Here is a 22,602-nt window from a genome sequence, read left to right on the forward strand (position 1 = left end):
TGGCGTTCAGTTTTGACAGGCGCAGAAACCGGCCGGATAGAACCGGAACGGTCCGACACCCCCGCCGGATTGAGATCCACCTTCAGTTCACCTGAACTCTGACCCCGCCCTTTTGAGAACTTCCAAAAGATAACGACCTTAACGACCTTGATGAGCGCCGCGGCCGTAGGGGGAAGGGGGGGGGGGGGGGCAGGAAACAGGAAGTGAGGTCCTCCGGCTCAAACCCCCCCCTCGCTGCTGTTTTTCAAGCTCGATCAGATAAAAATGACAATAATAAAGTAACGAGAGGTGGGTGAGGGGAGGGGACGAGGGGAGCCCCCTTCCCTTTGACTCCTCCGGGGGGGCCGTTGCACCACGTTCACGTGGGTTCGAGTGACTTTAATCAGGGAGGCTCTTGGCTGGTGTCTGGCAACGTTTCTTTGATTGAATAAAACTCTTAAATCATCAGCAGCCAGTCAGAGTTTACGCGTGTTGATTCCACTTAAACGGCTGAGAGTGTTTCAATCAGCAGGGTCAGAGCCCCCCCATGTAGCCCCCCCATGTAGCCCCCCATGTAGCCCCCCCATGTAGCCCCCCCTTGTAGCCCCCCCATGTTTCAGTTTCAGAAGGATGGCAGCAAAGGCTGTTCTGCAGGAAGAATCTTTTACACTTGGTGGAGGGGGGCTCTCTTCTCTCTTCTGGCTGCCAAATAGAGCCGTAGATCTGTATCCACGTTACCCCCCCCCCCCTCCCCCCACACACACCCCCCGCACCCCCCGAGACTACATCATGCTGAACGGGCACAGGGCCGCTACACGATGGCCAAATAAAAGAGGCGAAATGCAACCGAGTGTAAAATGGGGGGGAAAAAAGACAGATAAAGTAGGAGAGAAATTAATCACAGAAGTGTCGGCGTGCTGCCCTGCGGCCGCGGCGATAAGAGGCGGCGGCGTTCCCGTCGGGCGCCAGCGCGTCTCATCCGGGGGAAAATTCCTCCAATATACACACATGATCAGGCTTTGTGCTTACGCTGCAGAACAGACAGCGGCTCGTAAAGGTAATAAAGGAACATGTCAAGCATATGTCCCCCCCCCCCACCCCACAGCATCAGCGCTAGCCAGCCTGCTGCTAATGCCCCCCCTCAAGGCCCCTTCTGAGTAGCGCCTCGTTTCAGGGAACGTATCATTCATGCGCACAACATGGCCGTCCACGAGGGGGGAAATTGGCTTCAGGCTAAATGAAACAGGAAAAAGTCCAAAGGTGGACGCGCCATTAGCTGGAACATGCTAGCCGGGATCATAACAAAGCTGGAGCGGATGTATGTCACGCACTTTCTTCCTTGTGTAAACGGTTTCTGGTTCTACTAAAGGGGGGAAGGGGGGGGGCAGAAAAGCTGGAGGCGCACAATAAAATTTCCGCTGTCATTTAGCCGCCACGGTTGTGATCTTTCGTTTAGCGGCTTCCCGGCTTTAATGGAACGTGCTGGACTGAAACCAGTTCAGCTCTGCATCCTTTAAAGCCCGTTTTCCCGTCGAAAGCATCTTTTTTATGAACGTCGGACTAAATGAGGGCGCAGGTGTCCCTGCCGGTGATAAACAGATGATTACGCCCCGGCGGGGCCGTCGTCCTCGGCGCGCTAGCATCTGTAGCTTTACGGTTATGATGCGTTCCGGCCTGCAGCGTTCCAAAAACAGGAATCACTGTCATCATTCCAGGAGAGGGAAAAAAGGCGAGTGCACCTTAATTCAGATCATAACCGCCGCGGTATCGACGCCACGCTACGCTACATGCTAGCAAGTGAGCGCTGATGCTAAGTGAGGCCATTAAAACAGATGTGAATGGTCTGAAAAGCTAATCGCTAATGAAGGTTCCGTGAGCGGGAGGATCGGTCCATTAGCTCATCGTCCATCAGAACGCTGGAGACGACCCAGTGTCTTACTGGGGGGCCGCGCTCGTCCTCTGCCGGGTCGTGCACGAGGCATGCTCGACCCAAGAGCCAGAGGAGGATCCCAGCAACATTTACGCCAACTAAATAATAACTTCATAATGAATAATACCTTAATAATGAATAATACCTTAATAATGAATAATAATTTGATAATGAATAATACCTTAATAATGAATAATAACTTGATAATGAATAATAACTTCATTGGAGTGTCCCAACGTTCCCTTTGCTAACTACATCCATGCAGGTGCAGCGTCTCCACGGGGAACATCCCATAATTCTGGCCCTCAGCCGATCTCTCTTCTTCATCCATGGCAACAACGTTCCCCAAACATGGCGGCGGGCTGCTCCAGGGCGCCGCTGCATTTTCCTGATAAAATCCCCCGAGATCGTTGGATCAGAACCTGATCTCCCCCCACACGTGTCCTGCTGATCCGCCATCTACGTAACCCCGGCAACAATAAACACGATATTTTATTCCTGACCGTCTTCCCGGATCAGAGCCATTAAAGGAGGCAAAACGCTGATCACTGATCGTGCACGTGCGCACGCGCATGTGTGTGTGTGTGTGTGTGTGTGTGTGTGTGTGTGTGTGTGTGTGTGTGTGTGTGTGTGTGTGTGTGTGTGTGTGTGCTGTCTTGTAGCAGCGGCGTCTCTGACCCGAACCCACAGCGTTCGATGTGATGTGACCTCAGCGAACAAATCCATCCCGCTGGGGTTCCGCGGGATCAACAGGTGCGTTCCTGCGTAGGTTCGATTCCAGGAAACGGAGGAATATTGCGACGACTCCCAGGCGACCAGGAGCCCTGAAGCCCCGCCCAGACGGCTGGAACGCCGCCGTCACAGCTAATACCTGCAGCCACGCTCACGCTTTTTCCTTCTTTTATGGCGAGTGCTGACATTTTAAGTCGCTCGTGGCGTTTCCAGTTTTCCCACTCTCCGTGAGTGGGAACCCCCCCCCCCCCCCCCACCTCCTCTAAAGAAGCCATCCGCATGGGAACGCCGCTGTGCTCCCACAGTAGATCCAGACCACTCAGAATCAAAGGAAAGGGCCGCGCCGCTCCGCACGAGCACCGGGATGGAGGGAGATGCGTCGCTCGGACGCTAACGACAACGACATGTAGCACAGCAGCATTCCCACTCATCCGGTCAGGAAAAGTGCTTGGTCACTCCTGATTTAGGGTGTTTTGGTGACTGTGAGGATGGTTCAACGGTCCCTTCTATCACTTTCAAGGAGCTAGAAACATCTTTATGCTCGGCTAGCTAACGTTCGCCTACATTCAGAGGTCGTCTCGCCTCTTCATCATCACGGGGGGGTGGGGGGGTGCTGACAGATGATGCCGATATTTGACGCTCCCGCTTCCACTAGCTTATTCTGCCTATTTTGAGGGAAACTTTCAGCTAGTTTCTAGTATCTCCTGTGAGAACCTGTGAGCGACACGCGCTCTCTTTGTTGCCTCTTTAGCTTCAGCCGCACGTCGTCTCACCATCTCCCGCCTAATTTCGCCCCCCCCCGCTGAGAAGATCACACGCCAAGAACCGAGGAAAAAAACATCACGTCGGCACCCTGCACAGCGCGGCGTTTAGCGTGCGCTAGACGACAGCGCTTTGCCTCAGCGACGCGCTAACTTCAGCTTGAAGAGGTGAGGTGCTATTTGCGGCAGAGATGCCCCCCCGATACCAAAATGGAGCAGAAAAAAGCTTCCCTGCGGTGGGAAAAGGGCTCTTTGGGTCCAGGTTTGGGGCCTCTAATGCTACCTAAAGACTAACCAGCTGTCAGCAGGTGTGCGCCGGCCGTCAGGGACCGGGAAGGCCGGAGCGTGCGGCCTGAATTGCGCTGATTTTTTGCGAGGCTGACAGGTTTACACGGGTCCGCACGCACTGCGATCCAGAGGCAGAAATCGAAGCACCACATAAACGATCCCAGAGGCTCATATTTGTTTGACGCACCTTATCGGAATGCCCTTGGAGCCGCACTGCTGAGAGGCAGACTTTGTTTAGCGGGAATGACAGTTTACATTTATCACAGGTCGCTGCAAATTAGCATGCTAGCATGCAGCCCGCGCTGGCTCCCGGCGCATCGGAGTGGTTATTGTGCATTCAGTGGGGGCGTTATCGCCGGCCTGACTCGGCACTCTGACACAGGTTAAAGCTAATCATCCCCCGAGGGAGAATCAATAGCAGGTGCTATTCAGGGGAGAGCGGCCGCGGGTTGGATGAGAAAGCAGAGAGGAGAGGATAAGTGGGATTTAGCACCAGGCGTTGATAAAACAGTGAACTTTGTTGTTCTATAACACTTTAAAGAAAATTAGCTGGAACTGAAATGTGTTCAAACACCCATTAGCCACGTGCTATAAAGCAGTGTGCTATCATTTCCCAATATTACTATTATAGCTGATGCTGTTAGCATCACGCTAACTGCATTTGTGCCACTCAGCTGATTCTGCAGGACTGATTCATCGCACACACACACACACACGCACACACACACACACACACGCACACACACACATACACATACACACACACACGTAAGCCTTCTACACACGCCGACATATACATAGAGCACATGCACGAGCACGTCAGTAACACCACAGGCCTCTGGGAACTCACCATGTCTTGCCTGCATGGTAATTACATGGTTTGTAATAACCCTCGCTCAGGCTGTTTGCTTTGTCAATCCTCTGCTGTCCGTGCACGATGGCACGCGCGCCTGTGTGTGTGTGTGTGTGTGTGTGTTCTGCTTGCTACACGTTGAGTACCAAAATACGTTTTCTACCCAGGAACATTTTTGTGAATAAGGTAATTTTGGCTGGTCCCCATAAATATAGAGGACTGTGTGTGTGTGTGTGTGTGTGTGTGTGTGTGTGTGTGTGTGTGTGCGGGGCTGGGGAATGAACAGAGTGTTTTCTAGCTCACAGCTTAGCCTCCAAAATATCATGAATATAACGGGTTGTTTTTTGTTTTTTTTTAAAACAGACAAAAATGAAACAATCACCAGGATTCGGAGGATTAACTTGCAAATATCACAATCACGCCTTCAGCAGCCGTGGCAGCCAAACAAAACGGAGAAGTGATCTCAGGTCTTTTACTGGAAACTTTCAGAAACTGTTATGTGATATGTCATGATTAGCTTAGCACTTAGCTCAAGGTAGCATGAACAGTGGGATATTCAATATCTGGCGGTCTGCATTAGCCCCATCTGTTCAGGAACATTTAACACAAATGAACATCTCCCATAGATCACAGCGAGCGTGGAGGAATGAGCGTTAATGTCTGTTGTCCCACAAATGGACAGCGTGGGAATGGGAATGGGAATTTTTCCAAGTGACCCACGAAGTTTACTGTAGATTCCCTTTAAAAATTCTTAATTTTTGTATGCGAACAAACCGGATTTAAGACCCCCAAACGTCTAAGACACCAGCAACGGGTGCTGGAATAGACCCGTTCTCTTGGCAGCGCGTCCTGAATAAATTCTGCTTGTTATCAGTATGTGGAGAGAGCCTCGTGGCTTCAGAAGCTAAAATAAATCCACATCGTTTCTTACTGCTGTTCTGGAGCCCAGCAGCTTGTGGCTTCCTCGTTTATCAGGCTTTATCAGCGGCGTTCCCATGCTAGCATGCTCCTACTGTGCCTAAAGCTCGCTTCAATCAGTTATAAAGTAAAATTAATGAAAAAAGAGACATAACAAACAGCCCTCTGTACTCCGCAGGGGTGTGGAACCTAAAATTGACCTGGAGGTCGAGGCTCTGGTAACGGTATTTACGTAGCGGCTAACAGCAAATCTAACCGCTATAGCATTAACAGTTGTGCTAATCTAAGTATTTGGAAGCGGCAGCAAAGATCTTTGTAACAACCGTTTGTGCTTCTTGCAGATCTGCCGCGGCAGCAAAACGCAGTTTAAAGCTAATACTCAAAAGACAAAATGGAGCATCCACATGAACCGCTGTACGCTAATTAGCTCCTCAGATTAGCTCCGTAACAGGAGTGTTGCGCTGATATCAGTATCAGTTTAAATAAAGCTTTCATGCTAAACATTAAATCTTAAATATCGGAAAATTGGCTTCCAGACTGATTGCATCACATAAATTATGCTAAACTACGCTTCAAGTGCACGGAAGTGTTGGAGATAGGAAGGTTCAGCTTTTCAGCGCGCACGCTACGGAGATATTAAAACGGGCGGAATTATCTCTAAAAGTTTTTTTTTTTTTAAAGACAGTTAAAGTTAAGAAATGCAGACAAACAGTGTGTGTATCGTCCCCGATTACAGCGCTGCCGCTCAGCCACGAAGAGCCGTATCGGCCGATAACTTCCTGTTAAATATAGAAGCAGCCAACTCATTTAGATAATGGCGCCGGGAGAGAAAGGCAGCCGATTACCCACGTGCTCGACACAAAGAGACACGAGGAGATATTCCCGGGAGGAAAAGACATCACAAAGGAAGCAAAACCTCCGACTTATCGCACACGAACACCTTTTGAGCCGCTCGAAATAAACAAAATGGCTGCCGCTCAAGTGTCGGCGCCGATAAGCGGGCCTAAACGGGATGGGGCGCGATACCGAGGACGCCCTCAGACTTGGGGTCTTTCTTCCAGAGCGAGGGCTCGCGAGGCCGCCGCGGCGTCATCCGTCTTCATCGGATGACCCAGGCGGCGAGAGACGCGGCCATTGTTGGGACATGAGGGGGCGGAGGCCCGCGAGCATCATCAAAGCGGGAACATCAGTGCGATTCAGCGCCCCGTCAGCCTTTGATGGCCCGTTGATGGCGGGCAGACGCTGCGCAGGTGGAACACGGCATCACGGTGAGAACACTCGTCTTTGTCCGCGCGGGGGTAAGTGCTCCCGCCGAGCCGGATGGTTGAGTCCGACGCGCAAGATCAAAGGTAAATGGAAGCCGGACGGCGGGATCAAAGACACGGAGTGGCTCTCTGGGTAGCTCATCCCGCCGCGGAGCTTCTCCTCCACATTTCCCGACGCACCATTAAGAGTCGCGCTCCTCCGAAGGCAGCGCCATTTGTCCCGCTAACAATCGCTTTAATGCGCCGGCGTTATTACTCACGCGGATCCGTCACATTTCAGGATAAATGCGGCGAGCTGATGGCGCCCCCCTTCACCCCTCCTCGACGGGCCGCCCTCGGGGTCGGAGCCCAGATTGTTTTACTTGTATAAATTGTGGGAATGAAGACGAACCGTCGGCGGCTGAACGCGGTCGCAACACGACGTAGGAGATGTTATTTTTAAACGAGTTCTCGGGTCGGCATTAATCACGACGCTCCGGCATTTATTCGTGATGAAAGTCGTTTTTTACTCATTTCCAGAGTAGCCAAGAGTGCTTTAATCTATTCCAATTGAAATCTCAAGAACGTTCACCAGGTCAAGCTGTGGGGTGGGAAAAAAGGCCTTTTTTTCGCCAGGTTGATGAAGTCATTAAATAAAGAACTGATTAAACTGTCAGAGGTGGAGAAGAGGGGGGGCGAGGTGAAGGAAGAAGGCCAAAATCCATCAATTTACCTCCCCTCATGCCACGTTTCTTCTTTGACTGCACGACCAAACTAAATTACGGCAACAAACAGGAGGGAAAAAGATGTTTTTAGAGAAAACGCTGCTTTGATTTGGTGGCTTTTCTAAACTGTTGTAATTACAAGAAACAATAGTTATGTCCTGTTTTTCCCTACGTCCGCTCTCTCAGCTAATGCGTCCTTGGGATGGGATCAGATCAAAGAGAGCCCTCGTGCCCCTCTCTCGTCTGTTTACCCCTCTCGTGCCATCAAGTGCCGTCTGATTTCAAAAGATATTCAGAGAGGCTTTGGTTCTCTTTGATCTTGTCCTCTAAAAACAAGCTAACGCTAACACCTTCCAGCTGGGCTGTGGCGAATGTGGCAGGATATTGATCTGGAGGAGGGAATCTCGCCCCCTCCGCCCCCTCCCTAAGGAGCAACGTGTCACCACGGACGCTGACCCACGACAGCGGAGGTCTTCCTCTCACGAGAACGAGCTCCAGCGTCTTTATCTCCACCCCTCTGCCTTCCCTCGGGATGTCCCCCCCCGTCCTCTGCCTCCTGGAACAGTCCCACAGTGGATAAACCTCTCAAACCAGCCCACGTTACACCAGCTAATGCTGGAATTCAATTACGGATGCAACAATTGCTTGATCAGGGTAATGAACCCTGTCCCGGCAGATAACAGCGGCGTTCCTCCCAGGATCTCTCACTTGTCTGAGGCGAACGGTCCGAGACGGCGGGTTAGGCACAACAAAGGGCTCCGTAGTGGTGCAAACAATGACTCCTGCTGGCTTTTTAATTACCCCCCCCCCCCCCCCCCCCCCCCCCCCCCACTTCAGAAAAGTGTATTAATTAGGAATAAACCCGCTGAATCCACTCGAGTGAGCGTTGCTCTTCACATCACAATCTTAAGTGGTTCCAACACGTCAAAAACAAGCTAATCCATCGGAGGCAGGCAGGTTGAGGCAGGTCGACCCTCATAATCCCCCCCCCCCCCCCCCCCCGTCCTCAAGTATCGTCACGTTCCATCGTAATCCGCGGTGCCTTGTGTCTTTTTTTTCCCGGTTTAAGAGCTGAATTGTGGGTAAGATCCTTCCATCCATAAAGGATATGGAAGTCTCCGGGTAAAGTTAAATATGGGGCAATAAATTAGCTGTGGTTGGCATTAACGCGCAGCCCAGAGCTCTTAAACGTTAGATGTGGCTTGTGAATAGTGTCATCGATAATAAAAACTTAAATCACGAAAAGAAAAAAAAATCCTCTCGGCCCCCGCGAGCTCGCTTATCGACAGGAACATTTTTCCCTCCCCAGCTTCCCTTTTCTTTTCTGAAGGCGACTGATTCCCTTAAGTAATAATAATCATAACACAAGACGTTATCGATCCTCTCCGGGGAGGTCACTTTTAGCCGAGGCTCCATCAAAGGCCACCGCGCCGCTTCCAGGGAGACGGAACACGTCCTCCGCTTGTACAGCTTCAGACGACACCCGGCAAACGGGTGTTTACTCAGAGAGGCCCGACGGCTCCGAGAGCAGGGGGGGGGACGGCAAATTTGGCTCGTTGATTAGCGCTGAGGCGCTAGCGCAAGGGTAGCGTAGCGACTGGGGCACGGCTAGCGCGCCCTCGTGAAAACTCCACGCCTGAAATTCCGGATTGTTCATAAGTGAGCGGGAGCGGCGTGTCGCTGCTTCGTTCGAGGAGGTAATTAAGATGCGCTCCGGATTGATTTTAAGCTCGCGGTTCGCTGCTAGCCGAGGCCTGCGGGCCCTTTCCTGGAGTTAGACGAGTTAGACGAGCAAAGTCTTCCCGCCTCCGGACTCATTTCACACCTCATGAGGAGAATTCCATCACAGCGACACGCAAAGAGACCCCGATTCTCCTTCCTCCTCCATCCATCTGCATTAGGGCGCCGTCATTACCATTCCTGTCTGGGAATTACACACTCCATCAGCTGGAATAAGCAATTTCCAATGACGAGTCGACTTTGTGCGCGTGTGCGTGCTTATGGAGGGAAACACATCAAATTTAATACACGCTTGTGCACTTTCAGAGGGTTTGTTTGCCAACAGGAGCAATTAAGAAATCCGTGATAGAATCTATAAGCTGCACGTGAGTGCCCGCCCTCGTTTGTGGCGCCCCCTATAGGTCACGCGCAGTACTGCTCTCAATTTCCCCCCCCCACCTCCATCCTTCTCCTCCAGGGCTGACTCAGCGGTTTTGCTAGAAAGGCTCCAGATCCTGACTCCTGGAGGTCAAACCCATCTCAGAGCTGAGATGTTCTCCAGGAACCATTAAAAACAAGGCAGCTCGGAGGGTAAAGGTCACCAGCACCCTTCCATCCTTGAGAAGGGTGGAACACCTTAGCTACACTTGCACACTTGGTGCCCAAGACTTGTCCAATCTCGTACCAGCGCTGACATCAAAGCGTCCAAACACAATTTCTTTGAGTGGTAAATAAAAAAGGTTCCTAATGGCCGCGGCTTTAATGTCTCAGGGGGCCAAGGCCATAAAAGGCCGCTGAGAGCGTCCAGCTCTGAGAGAGACGCGACCTCCAAATGAAGAGAGTGAACAACAAACACAGCCAGATTGGTTAAGTGTGCTCAGACGTAAAAAAAAAGACCCAGACGGAAGCACGTGCTGCTCCGATAATGTACACGTGGGCTGATGTCACATCTGTCACTGGTTTGGAACTTTCATCTGGAGAATCACGAGTGCATCTATTTGTTCCGGGTGGGAGATGGAGCCGTGGCCAGGACCTCGCTGGAGAGAAACAGAACGTGTTGATCAGAGGGTTCCAAGAGCCGCATAAAAAGCCTTTAAAAAAAGCTGCTCTGAGAAAAGGTTGTCTTGATTTGCAGCAGATTTGAAATAGGTAAAAGGGTTAAACCTTCCTGAAGTCTGCCCCCTGGTGGCCAAATCTGATGGATGATGGATGGATGGATGGATGGGTGGATGGATGGTGGATGGATGGATGATGGATGATGGATGATGGATGGATGGATGGATGATGGATTGATGGATGGATGATGGATGGATGGATGATGGATGATGTGGGTTTCCACTGCTGTTTTCACTAATCAACGAGGGCTCGTCAGGAAGCGCAGTGACAACATTCCCATTTTCCTCATAAAAATCTCTCCACACTTCATCATGTCACAGAAGAGGGATGGAGAGGAGCCGCAGCCGGCCGACATAAGAGCCCCCCCCCACCACCACCATCCCCATTTGATGTCACAAAATAAGCCTCAATCAGACCCAGCAGGCCATAATTACACAACATAGAAACAGCAGCGGATCTGTGGGATCTGGGATCTGGGGGTGGAGGCCCTCCGCGACCTCCCCGTGGAGCCGAGGCTGTGATCTCCTGATGAATGAGGGTGGCGCTGGGCTCCTGTTGGCCTCCGGCTGCTCTGGAATGACTCCGTTGATCCGTTATGGTTCCTGATCTTTCACGCTCCGTAATCAGGCAGCAGAATCAGCCCAGTTTGTGATCACTGCTAATTAGCAAATGCCAATATGTGGAGAGGAGAAGAGGAACAAGGTAAAGTCAGTCTTCCTCATGACGCCGCCCAACATTAGCGTGTCGGGAATGTCGTCCCTCATGAAGGAAGCACCGGAGAGGTCCTCAGACTCAGACTGCCCCCCCCCCCAGGTTTGAGGGCACAATAACACGAAGGGAGTCGGGAAGATTATTAAACACGACACTCGCTGAGCACATTTCAATAGAGACCAAGGACACGAGGGCTGTGAGGTCTAAACCTGCCAATTAGAAAAATGGGATGGATCCCAGCGGCACCTCTGTTGTCCCTCCAATCCGAGGACACACTCCCGGTCCGACACATCGGACCTGTTGGAAAACGCACGCGGGCTATTCATCACAATTTAGCTGCAGCGTTGGACATTAAAGGACAACGTCGTCCTCTCCTACATCATCCCGAACACAAACACTCCGCTCCCCTGACACCAGTTCATTAGCTCGCTCTCGCTCTTTATCAGTTTCTGATTGCGGACCAGCTCTGGCTCCTCTCCCGTTATCCTCAGGACATTTGGGTCAAAGGAAAGAGGGAGGCTGGGGAATGTTGCATGAGGGGCGACATTCCCTCATCAGCACGCTGGAAAGCTTGAAGACCACAACCGCTGCCTCCTCGAATTCATGTGAATTCAATTTTAAGCCCGATCTAAACGTGAAAAAGGCATCTAATTTTGATGTCATTTCATGCTAATCGCAGGAATCCTGGCCTACAACGAGCGCTGATGTCCACAGACGTAGATTTACGAGCCATTAGCGTGTTGGCGCTAATGCACCTGTCAAAGCGGTGACTTCTCTTAACACGTCCATAATGACTGCAGCACTAAAGCAGCCCATAATGACTTTCTTTGCACTTCTTTCCTGTAAATATGGAAAAACACTCATCATCTCCTCAACTCCTCTTCATCACTTCCCGTCCCGCTGCTGATGGAGCGCCGCTGGAAGTGACAGTTCTTAAGGTCTTGTCAAAAGCTCCTTGAGGGGGTGGGGGGTGGGGGGGGTTCACAACCTCTAATATCTGAGCTGAAAAATCACATGTGGTTGTCAGATGTTGTAGCGCCACCTTCAGGCGAGGTGTGGAAACGAAATCCTGCAGTTCATTAAAGTCTAATCATGACGCACCATAAACTGTAGCCAGGTATTTCATCCAAAAACTGGCTCTGAAACATTCAATTTTCTTCCCCAGACAAACCAGAGGGGTGCTGGTTTAAAATCCTAGGAAGGCTCATGGGCTGGGGCAGCCAATCGTGCAGCCACAGGTGCAGAAAAGATCTGTCCTGGCTTGTGTGTGTTCACCAGTGTGTAAAGAAGGGGTTCAACGCAGAGGTCAAATTCACTCACTGATGTGAGTGCAGCTCTTTTTTTGTCTTCAGAGTTCTCTTTTTGTCCAGCAGATGGAGCCAAACGCCAGCGCAAGACCGTCTGATCTGGCCATTTCAAATATACTGTATATCACTATATTACCCTTTTAAAAAATGAATAAGACGTACTGATATATACAGGTATAAACATTTAATTCAATAATTATCAGACAAAGAGTTCAAGAGTTCAACAGAATGAAAAATAACTGGAGATAGATCCAAGACTCCATGGTGAAGTTGGGGAAGAAGGTGGGACACCCGCGACCGTCCGACAAGTGCAGGCAGATTTCTAAAAGGTGTGCTGAAGAAATGTGCATAGTCCGGAAGGAGAAGGTCGCCATAAGAGTGATAAAGGTGGAGCAGCTTCCACACACCAACACTCATTTAGACACGAAGACCTGACAAATAAAGAACAATGATCAAACTCTCCACAGAAATGATGTGATCAATAAGAAGCCAAGAATATTCACGGGTGGTGTAGGAGACCAACCCCTTAGGTATAGAAATACTCTCTCTACTTTCTACTATTTGCCACTTGACCATTTAACTTACAGTATACACTACTGCACTTTATTACAAGTACTTAATGATTTATCAGAAATATAACAATAACAGAGTTCTCATTCAATAAATAAGAAGGACCTAATTACATAAAGCGTTGTATTATGCATGACAAAAGCAAAAACAAAAGTAGCCAGGTAAATCTCACCTTACCCTTTAAGCCAAATCCAGTTTCTTCTGTGTTTCAGATAGTTTCTCCTGCAGCCGCTTTTTTCGCCAGTCCAGGAATTTCCTCCTCATTCTGTTCGCCTGCCAGCCTGCCACAAACCCGGCGGCGAAGGAAACTACCAGCGCCACTTTCAGGGACCTTTCTGAGACTTCTGCCATGTTCACCTACCGCTGACAGCGACCGTCACGACATCCCAACAGAGCGCACCGGAAATGCCCTCATGCTCGTACCGGAAGTGAATCTTCTTCTGCAGTAGTCGCGATACAACGCGATAATCTCGCCCCCGGAGTAAATAAAGACATTCCCAGACAACAGCAGCCCACCTGTATTTAAGAAAATCAAATTCATACACGCTCCTTCAGAATTTATACTCCACATTTTATGACTAAAACAATGTGCTTGTACGTGACTAACTGTCAATTTACCTGTAATTGTAAATGAACGCAAATATAACGATGTTCATCCAGCCTAATTATTTTATGACAAACGTGACTTTTAAGAGACAATCAATGTACTAGTTATCCAGCAAAATATCAAGGAAATGTATCTATTTTGCAACTTCTTTAGTTTATTGCTTTTTGTTGAATGCGTTGTCACCCTGCAGGTTTTCAATTAAATAAATAACAACTCATAAAGAGCAAGAAGAAATTTTTATTTAGAAACCATTGGTGGGGGGGGTGCTACAAAATCCAAAAGCTAAACTGAATGACATTGACTAGAACTGAATGAATGTACATATTGTACATATATCAGTAAAGTGAAGCACAATTGTGAAATGGTAATGTGAGAAAATCAATATATCGTATTCGGGATGTGAAATCTATGTACAACATCATGTTCGCTTCATTTAGGTTCCAGATCACCGAGGCAGCCATGGAATAAAGAATGAATTCCCTGGCATACATGCTGTAGTCACACAACACTGACAAACACAAAATATAGAAGTGGAGAACAAATACTGTACAGTCACTTCCAAACAAAACACTTCGACCACTACGTTAAAAAAAACAGTTGTTCAGTCTTTATAAAAGAAAACTGTTTTGGTAGACAAAAAAAAGGTTTTGACATTTTGTTAAAGTTTCTATTAATGCTTAATAACACATACAGTGACCTTACCCAACTGCTTTGTTTCTGTGTAAAAGATAAGGAGGTCCTGTATGAGAGAAGTTTTTAACTGCATCATCGTGTGGAAGGAGAGTTTGAGAGTAAACTGCCCGTCGTGAGTGTAGTGGCTGTCATGGTTTCAGTTAGCACCAGATTTGCTACAGGTCGACTCTCAAGTCAGAGTTAAAGAAAAAAAAGAGTTCAAAATGGAGTGAAGTGTAACCGAGTTCACAAAAACACCAAGACTGTCTGCCTCCCCTTCCTGTTGTCGCTGTACTGTTGTGGTTTTGCTTCAGACCTTTGAATGCAAAACGTTTTAATGCTTTAATGACACGCTGAAACGCGAGGAGGGGAAATAGTTTTGGTTTGAGAAGAAGTAGCGGGTTCACCAGAGAATGACTATATGACTGAAGAATGACGGTCAAAACACCTCTGAAGCAAAACATTTTGCTTCCTGTTGCTGGATTTCCAGTGTCTGAAAAAAATAAGAACTGTAAATTGCATACTGAGGCTTCACACTTGATGTGCACGAGCTGCCGTTTGGTTCTGAGCTATTTACAAGCCGAAGCTTTTTGTCAATCCAGATAACAACGATGGAAATGAAACTACTTCATCTGTAAAGAGCCAGAGCACCAATTCTGTGCACCGGGGTGGTTTTTGGTAGTTCGGTGAACACCGGTGGGTCTCTGGCACCGTGATAAAGGACAAACAGACATGAGGTCGCGTCCATTTGTGCCCTCGATGCACCGGAAATGTGAACAAGCTGGTGTCTGTCTTACAATCTCCCCAAAATAGAGCCCTCTCTGTGAGGCGCAGTCAGCATGGCGGTGGAGGCGTTGGTGAGGTCCAGCCGATGGTCGTCGCCTGCAGCGCAGCAGTGGCGGAGGATCACGGCCAGCTCTGCTTGAGCTTGTCGATGTGGTAGCTGAGCTTCAGCGCAGGCCCCAGCTTCAGCCCCAGATACTTCATCATCATCTCGCTCTTCAGCAGGAGCAGAGCGTCTCCATCGATCTCCTGAAAGGCACCACATGAACGTGGAACTAACAGAATACAACCTGTTCCGCATGATATTAAGACGATAAAGCAATCCGCTTTAATATAATGAACGCTATTACCAACATTGTGATCAGTTGTTTAAGTTGTTTGAAGGGTTTTTGGCTAGGATTGGAAAGATCAGAGTAATTTTAAATATTAGACCACAGATCTGCAGTGGTTTATTAGGACTTGTAAGGCTGGTAATATAGCTGGAGGCTGGAACTCATTAAATTATAAAAATGCTGTAATAATATTCATTAAGCTTTCATGCTGGCTGATTTATATCCAAGACTGCAGGGAACTGGGTGATGGATATTTATGTATAAATAGAGCTGGCTTATAAAAGATTTTGAAGAGTACCCAATCTCCAGGCGTTTCCCTCCCCACTGCTCAAACAGCCATATATTTAGTCCTATAATAACAATTAATGTCCAATATAAAAGAGCTTCTACTCACGTGTTTCCTGAATGCATCAGTGTGGGGGCCCAGGGCCTGAGGGTCAGCGTCTTTGATGAATGAGACGACCTCCTCGACTCCCCAGCTCGAAGGGTCCTTCCCCGCCGGGCGTTTGCACTCGCCGCTGTCTGGACTGTAGGCTGGGTGGGCACAAAGGCAGAGGTGAAACACCCACGTTACACTTTCAGGAAGCAGCAGTTGCTGCAGGAGAGCAGGAGACAGGCTCACCATTCCTGTTCGTATCATGGAAGCGTCCCGGGCTCGACATCTGCCTGCACAGGCCCCCTGGCAGGGAGCAGCTGCTGCCGCGGTAACTGTAGGGGTTCTTTGACGCATATTGTGACGTGGTGACGTTGAAGGCGGAGTCGCTGGGATCCACTGAGTAGCGTTTGGAGTCCACCAGCGGATCGCAAAGGAAGTCGTCGGGCACCGGGGTCTCTGCTGGAGGACAGGAAGTGCCATCAAAGCCACATCAGCCCGCTGATGCTGTCTCTTTCTTCATAAGTGTAGTGTTGAGCAACAAAAAGCATTAATAAGGAAGTTTTAAGGAGTTTCTTGGAAGGATAATGCAGAATAGCTGCTATATTAAGACCAAAACTGTTACTTTTTTTGCTCGGTGGCTGTAGGTGTTAGATCTCTTTAACAGGGAGCTTAAGGAAAGATCAGCTGAAGTCCCCCCCCAGCATGTAACAGTTGAAAGATCTGCGCTTATTCCTCCGAGTCCACTCCCTTTGTGCCGGCCATTATTCAACCTGTCAATACTGTAGCTGGCTGCTGGTAACGCGGGGCAGTTATGGATTCATACGATGAAAGGTTTGTCAGGGCGAAATGCTCCACAGAGACGCTCCTGAATTACCTCTGCTTTGTGCCAGGTCAGGTGAGCCGTACCGAGGGCCCGTTCTGAAAAATCGATCGCGTGGAAAGATGGCCGAGTTCGGAGGCTTTGAGACTACGCCGGGGCTGCCTTCCTGCGTTTGAACGCAGAGCGGGCCTCCCTAAACAAAGAAAGTATTTTCTGCAAAGCTCCCCATCTCACCAGAGAAATGATTTGCATGAGTTTGGGTGGCACCACGGGGAGAACAGTGCGTGTGTGTGTGTGAGTGAGAGAGAGAGTGTGTGTGTGTATCCGCTACAGTCTGACATGAAACACTCGTCATGAATCGTGAGAACAAAGAGCAAAGCAGCGGTCCTTGACACACCAGATTCCCATTATCACCTCAAATACACGGAGGACAATCTTTAAATATTTGCTTTTTTTGGTGCAGGACAGAGGAGGGAAGGAGTCAAGGAAATCAAACTGGCGCATTTAAATAAATCCATTTTCTCCACAGAAAATAAATGAAAGGGAATTAAGAAAGGAGGGAGAAGAGCTTCCTCATACAGACAAACACCGGTGCGCAACGTTCTGCATCTAAACACGTGTTGGTTTTTTATTGTGTGAGAGAACAAAGCAGGAAGAGGGAGTGTGTGTTCCAGTCCAGAAAGTCCGAAAAAGCAGAACAAGCCAGGAACCGGTAAGAAGAAAAGCGAGATGCACCCAATACAGTGCTGGTAACGAGTGTTGGTACCTGTCAGGACCTGTGACGTGGCTGACTTAGGGACGATAGCAGCGTCCTGTGGGAGGGAGCCCATCTCTGGCTCTGGGGTGCTGCTGGGAGGAGAGTTAGCCAGTGGGGACATCACTATCCTGGGCTTCAGCTACACACACACAAAAGTCCACTTATATAGTGTGTTAAATGTTCATTTCCATGCACCATGTGTAAGAACACTCACATCAACACTCAACTGTTACGCACAACTTAAAAACAACCTTGTTATGTTACCGCTCTGTTAGTGAACTGAACATGGCTGCTGGTGTAAATGAGCCCCTGCGTCAGCCCCACACTGACCTTAAAGCCAGGTTTCCTGCCGCGCTTCTTCGGCACCTTGAGGGGCAGCATGGGCTCCATGTAGTGGCTCTGAAACTCCAGCTTACGGATCGGGGGTCGTCCCCTCTTCTTGACGGGGGGCCCCACCATGAACTGGGTGGCGAGAGCTGGAGTCTGCATCTCTGAGCTGGCAGACAAGGTACTCATCAGACCTGGGACACACACACACACAAATGTGAGAGACAGGAAGCTGCAGCGCTGAACTGCAGCGGAAAGTTAGATTTACATGGCACACACACTCACACACACACACACACACACACACACACAGAAGAAACAAAGCAACATAAAGCTTTGTAGTAAACCGGGCCCCTCCCCCTCTTCTGCTGCAAAGATTGCCATAAATTGTCTATTATTACTGCACAGAGACAAATGAGCAGGAAGTGAAAGAAGCATGCACACACACACACACACACATACACACACACACACACACACACATACACACACACCAACTTGCCTTCTCGAGAGGCAGATATTTGTTCTCACAATGACCTGTCTTACGTTTCTGTTATATTTTCCCGGTGAGGGCAGAAGCAGCCTAACTTTAGTAGAAAAGGGAGCAGCCAATCTCTTCCTGTGGTGATGACAACATGCAGCAAGCAGACTGACAGCAGCACATGGAAATGCACGGCGCCCCCCTCCCCCCTCTTCCTCCTCCTCTCACACCCCAGAACCTTTGAGATTTTGCACGGAACCCCCTGCCTACCATGCACGCAGCCTCCCGGTCACCGCTTCCTGCAACGCCGCCTCTCAGCTCTCCCCGGACGGATCCTGAGACGTTTCGCCGCTGATGCGCGCTGTCAATGCACCGGCAACTCTGCCACCGCCGCCTCGATCGCTCTCTTTTCTCTCTCTTCCTCAATCTCCAACCTGCCCCCTCCTCCCTCCCTCTCTCGTCTACCCTAACCCCCTTCCTCTGTGTCCCCTTTCAGTCGCCATGGCAACACGCCTCTAACATCCCGAGGCTGCCGGCAGACCTGCTGAGCTCAAAACGATGTCAGTGTGGGACTGTAATGTAATTACAGTTGCTGTGGCTTTTCTCTTTTTTTTTTTTTTTTTAAACCCTCATCAAAATAAGGCTTAGAGCAGCTGAGAGGAGACTCGGGCTGCACCACCTTACCAAAGCCAGCCCACTTGGCCACAAACTGGTGTCCAAATATTCTTTATTAGGGCTGTGAAAATCCAAAAACCCGACCCTGAATGTGTGCCCCGGTTTATTGCTGACAAGCTTTTATCTGCAGACCCTCTTTCGTTTAATCTTTAATGAAAATCTGCACACAGCAAAGGGAAATAAAGCGCCAGCTGGGGGAGGGGGGGGGGGTCCATGCAGGTATCAACAGAAAATAGCAGGTTCAGGGGGCATCATTTCTCTTTCTGGCTCTTTATTAAAGTGGGAACTACCCCAGCCGTACCTGCTTGGGTCCTCTTCCTGTCAAAGGCGTCACCTCTTAATCCAAAGCAGGTTAACCTTTGGGAGGTCCTGATCAAACATGCGACCCGTTGTGTGAGACAGATTTGTCAGGACTCATAAATCAGAGGTCGGGGACTGGATTACCGCCCGACCTGACAGGCAACATCAATTGCAGCGCTTCATTACAACGAAGCTCCTACGTGAGAACAAAAAAGCCCACAACAAACAGCAAGGTCAGGACAAGACGATAAGGCTGGGCACAATTCATCCCCACTGGCTGGCTGAGAGCAGCAGAGCAGCCAGAGGAGGACGAGGGTGAAAGGGGGGGTTCTATAAATCATAAAAGTAATTACGCACAGAGATTAATCCTGATGTCCCTTCTCCATCAGTCCTGTCTCATTATGGCGCATCACGATAGGGACAGAGCCAGACTGAGGGGGAGCAGATAATTATCTCTTACTTAGAAAAGAAATGAATACGAGGTAGGAGCTGCATTAATACTGGCAGATAATGAGACGCAGCAGAGAGGGGGAAGAGGAGAGGAAAATCTGCTCCGTCGCATCACAAAACACAATGGATTTGGGGCGGCACTCCATTTGTTTATGGCTAATTAAGCAATTAGGTGATCAGTGAAGCCCTTCACCCAGTGCTGCACTCTGACGTGGGGATGTTGTCTCCTGAATGCTGCGGCAGACAGCGTTGGAGAGCAGCTCCCGCCACGGCAACGCAGCAGTGACCAGCACACATTAGCATAACTTCACTCCAAAGCTGCGGATTCGGATGTGCTGAGGAGAAAATGCAATGAGGTGATTTATGCCAACTGTGGAGAGGCGTGCAATATAAACAACGTATAATATCCACCCACCCACACACACACACACACACACACACAAACACATACTACAAGCTTAATTACATTTTTGAAATCATGACTGTGTGTGTGTGTGCGTGCGTGCACGCGCATGTGTCTGTCTGTGTGTGTGAGTGTGTGTTGTTTAATCAAAGAAACAAACTCCCTGAATTTATTTACAGCTCAGTGAGGCCATCACCATGGTAACAGACAGTTAAAAAAAAAAAAGATCCTGCGCCAGAGTCAGCAGATAGGCAAGGATGGAGGGAATAAATAAATAAATAAATAAATAACATATGTCTGAAGATCCTCAGACACAGAAACACACGCACGGGTTTTTACACTATGAAAACGAGAATCACTACTTACCTTCGGGCACCTGGCTGTTTAGACCCCACCCACCTCCTTCTGACTCCGCCCCCAGGCCCACCAGCTGCCAGCAGCCTCGTCCTCGGCCATCGTGGTGGTCCAGGCGCAGGCGGAGGCGAACACCTTTCCTGAGAGCGGCAGGCAGCCAGGAGACACGAGGATCGGCTGGAGCCGTTCGGAGGCGTGGATGGGGGTTCAAATCCCGCCCTCCACGCAGTCTCATGCCGAGGAGGCGGGACATGTGGAGAGACTGGAAGCAGAGCACAGGCCCAGGTGATTACAAATCAGTTTCTGTACTTTCAATGAAAGTAGGCAGATGGGCACACGTGGGGGGGGGTTCAAAGGAAAAATGGAAATTAGAAGCAGCATCTGCATAATCACCAGTTCAAAGGTCAAAAGAATAAAATGGTGGTTAACTGGAAGCTGCGGCTCTGCTAATGGCCCAAGTGTCGGAGACGATGAATTTATTGCGTCGTTGACTGAATGACCTTTTGGATTTAACCAATTCAGAGCTGAAATAAAGGGACGGGGGCTCAACTATTACATTCATTTTCTCTTTCATTTGTTTGAGCTACAGAGTCACAAGAGGAGAGACATTTTCTGGGCCCCAAAGCAACAGGGGCAGCTGAGCGTGCGGGGACACGGTCTGGAGGAGGGGCCGCACCTGGGTCATCAGGTGTAACCTAACACGCCGGAGGCAACCCTGTGAATGGAGGGTGAAGCCTCCGTGCCTCCCTGGCCCTCAGCAGAAGCTCTGTGTGAGGGTCCCTTTAGGTGAGGGACCTGGTCCTATGGGACGGGTCCATCTGGTCCCACACTGCCTTCAGTCCCCCAACAAACAGACGAACAAACACCCATGGAAACATCAAAAAGTTGATGTTTCAAAACACGAAAGGAGACATTTCATCACCCAGCTGTGCTCACAGATGCAGAGCTCGGGGGGTGCATGAAAAATAAAATTTAAAAAACGGGATTTGATGAAACAGAGTGCAACCCAGCTCTCTCTCTCTCTCTCTCTCACACACACACACACACACGCACGCACACACACAGACACACACGCACACCCAAACATACTCTAACAAATAGGAGATTTTTGGATGTTGTCACCTTAAATCACAGCAGGAGAGATCAAACTGGAGACATTATTGGTTCCATAACTCAACAAACTGGTTGGAGAGAAGGAAGCAGTGAGCAGCTCCTCCTGCCACGATGCCAGTGTGTAAATCTAATAAATCCATAAAATAAAATAAAATCTATATAACTACGGTAAAAACAAGAATAACCATGTCATCATACGCGTGTAAAAGTGTCCTGAGTATCATTAATGTCTTTATTATCTGTATTTAAAAGCTCCTTTCAGAGAACATAAACTCGCAACTTTGGATGTTGATGAATACCCTGATTTAATATTGTTATTAAATCACATCGATTGTAATTTAGAGAGTTTGGGACCTAATCAATATCTGTCCTACGCCGGTAATAATGAAATTCGGTGATATGGTCAAGACTTACATGAAGTTGAGGGATATTTGTGATGGAAATGTGATTTTAGAACCTTTATTAAATGATCATTACGTTTAAAGTGACACCAAGAGACAAACAAACACACACGCACGCGAGGTTTTTGTGATCCTGTGGCTAAAATGTTGGAATCAGGGTCGGTTTTACCTCAGCGTGGGTGACTCTTTGCCCTGGATCCATTCGTGGCTGCGCACCGACGCCGAGCCGCTGCAAGAGGCGCCAGCGGCGGCGCAAACACCGGCGCCCTCTCGGTCTTGGCTCAGTCCGGGTCTCAGTCCGACTGGAGGCGACGTCCTTCGGAGCAAAGGGTTGTTTGGGGGGGGGGGGAATTTTCCTCTGCGCGAGAGCTGCGTAACGGAGGGCGCGCAGGGAAATAGTGGAGCTTCAACCCTCCCGTTAACGCGCAGCGACGTGTCCAAAAAAGACTCACAAATAAGATAATTCGGGTTCTGCGCGAGTCACTGAGGCTCCACACAGAATTCTGACTGTTCCATAACGCACTCTTAGATGATTTAAACATCCCACACCTGGGAGCCTCACCTGGATAGAGCCAGGTGAGGCTCCCAGGTGTGAAAGCAGCAGGAGGTCCTCAGGAAGTGTCTCTTTAGCTGGTGTAAGCAGGAGAATCTGTTGGCGCACAGAAATGTCCAAAAGCTGGACGTTTGGTCGTGCTTCATGCAGTTGGTGCGTTTCTGCTTTGATCATCTGTCAAACCACCAAGATCGTGCACGTGGGAAAGCTCTGGTCTGCTGCATGTGTGAACAAGATGTGAGGAGAAGCTCTTCAAACATGTCAACAACATAACTCATCCTAGAATCATAAATATTCGCTCTTTATAAAACAGATTAGCGCCACCAATTGTTGGCAGTTAGCGTG

General features: G+C 49.3%; 1 protein-coding gene across 2 annotated transcripts; it reads right to left on the minus strand.

The window, feature by feature from the left end:
* Positions 1 to 13,677: 13,677 nt before the first annotated feature.
* scml4 (Scm polycomb group protein like 4) lies at positions 13,678 to 22,027 on the minus strand. Of its 2 annotated transcripts, none has more exons than XM_029849818.1 (7): positions 21,874 to 22,027; positions 20,203 to 20,452; positions 17,531 to 17,721; positions 17,210 to 17,339; positions 15,870 to 16,079; positions 15,642 to 15,781; positions 13,678 to 15,164 (listed from the first exon to the last, which is right to left on the minus strand). In XM_029849818.1, exons 1-7 carry the CDS (start codon positions 21,904 to 21,906, stop codon positions 15,039 to 15,041), a joined length of 1,080 nt encoding a protein of 359 aa, XP_029705678.1. In that variant the 5' UTR covers positions 21,907 to 22,027; the 3' UTR covers positions 13,678 to 15,038. The 2 variants fall into 2 exon arrangements, with proteins under 2 accessions (XP_029705678.1, XP_029705677.1); XM_029849817.1 differs by having other exon boundaries at positions 15,870 to 16,082; positions 21,874 to 22,026.
* Between the last annotated feature and the right edge of the window lie 575 nt (positions 22,028 to 22,602).

The sequence above is a fragment of the Takifugu rubripes genome, chromosome 16, assembly GCF_901000725.2.
Source record: "Takifugu rubripes chromosome 16, fTakRub1.2, whole genome shotgun sequence".
Lineage (NCBI taxonomy): Eukaryota > Metazoa > Chordata > Actinopteri > Tetraodontiformes > Tetraodontidae > Takifugu > Takifugu rubripes.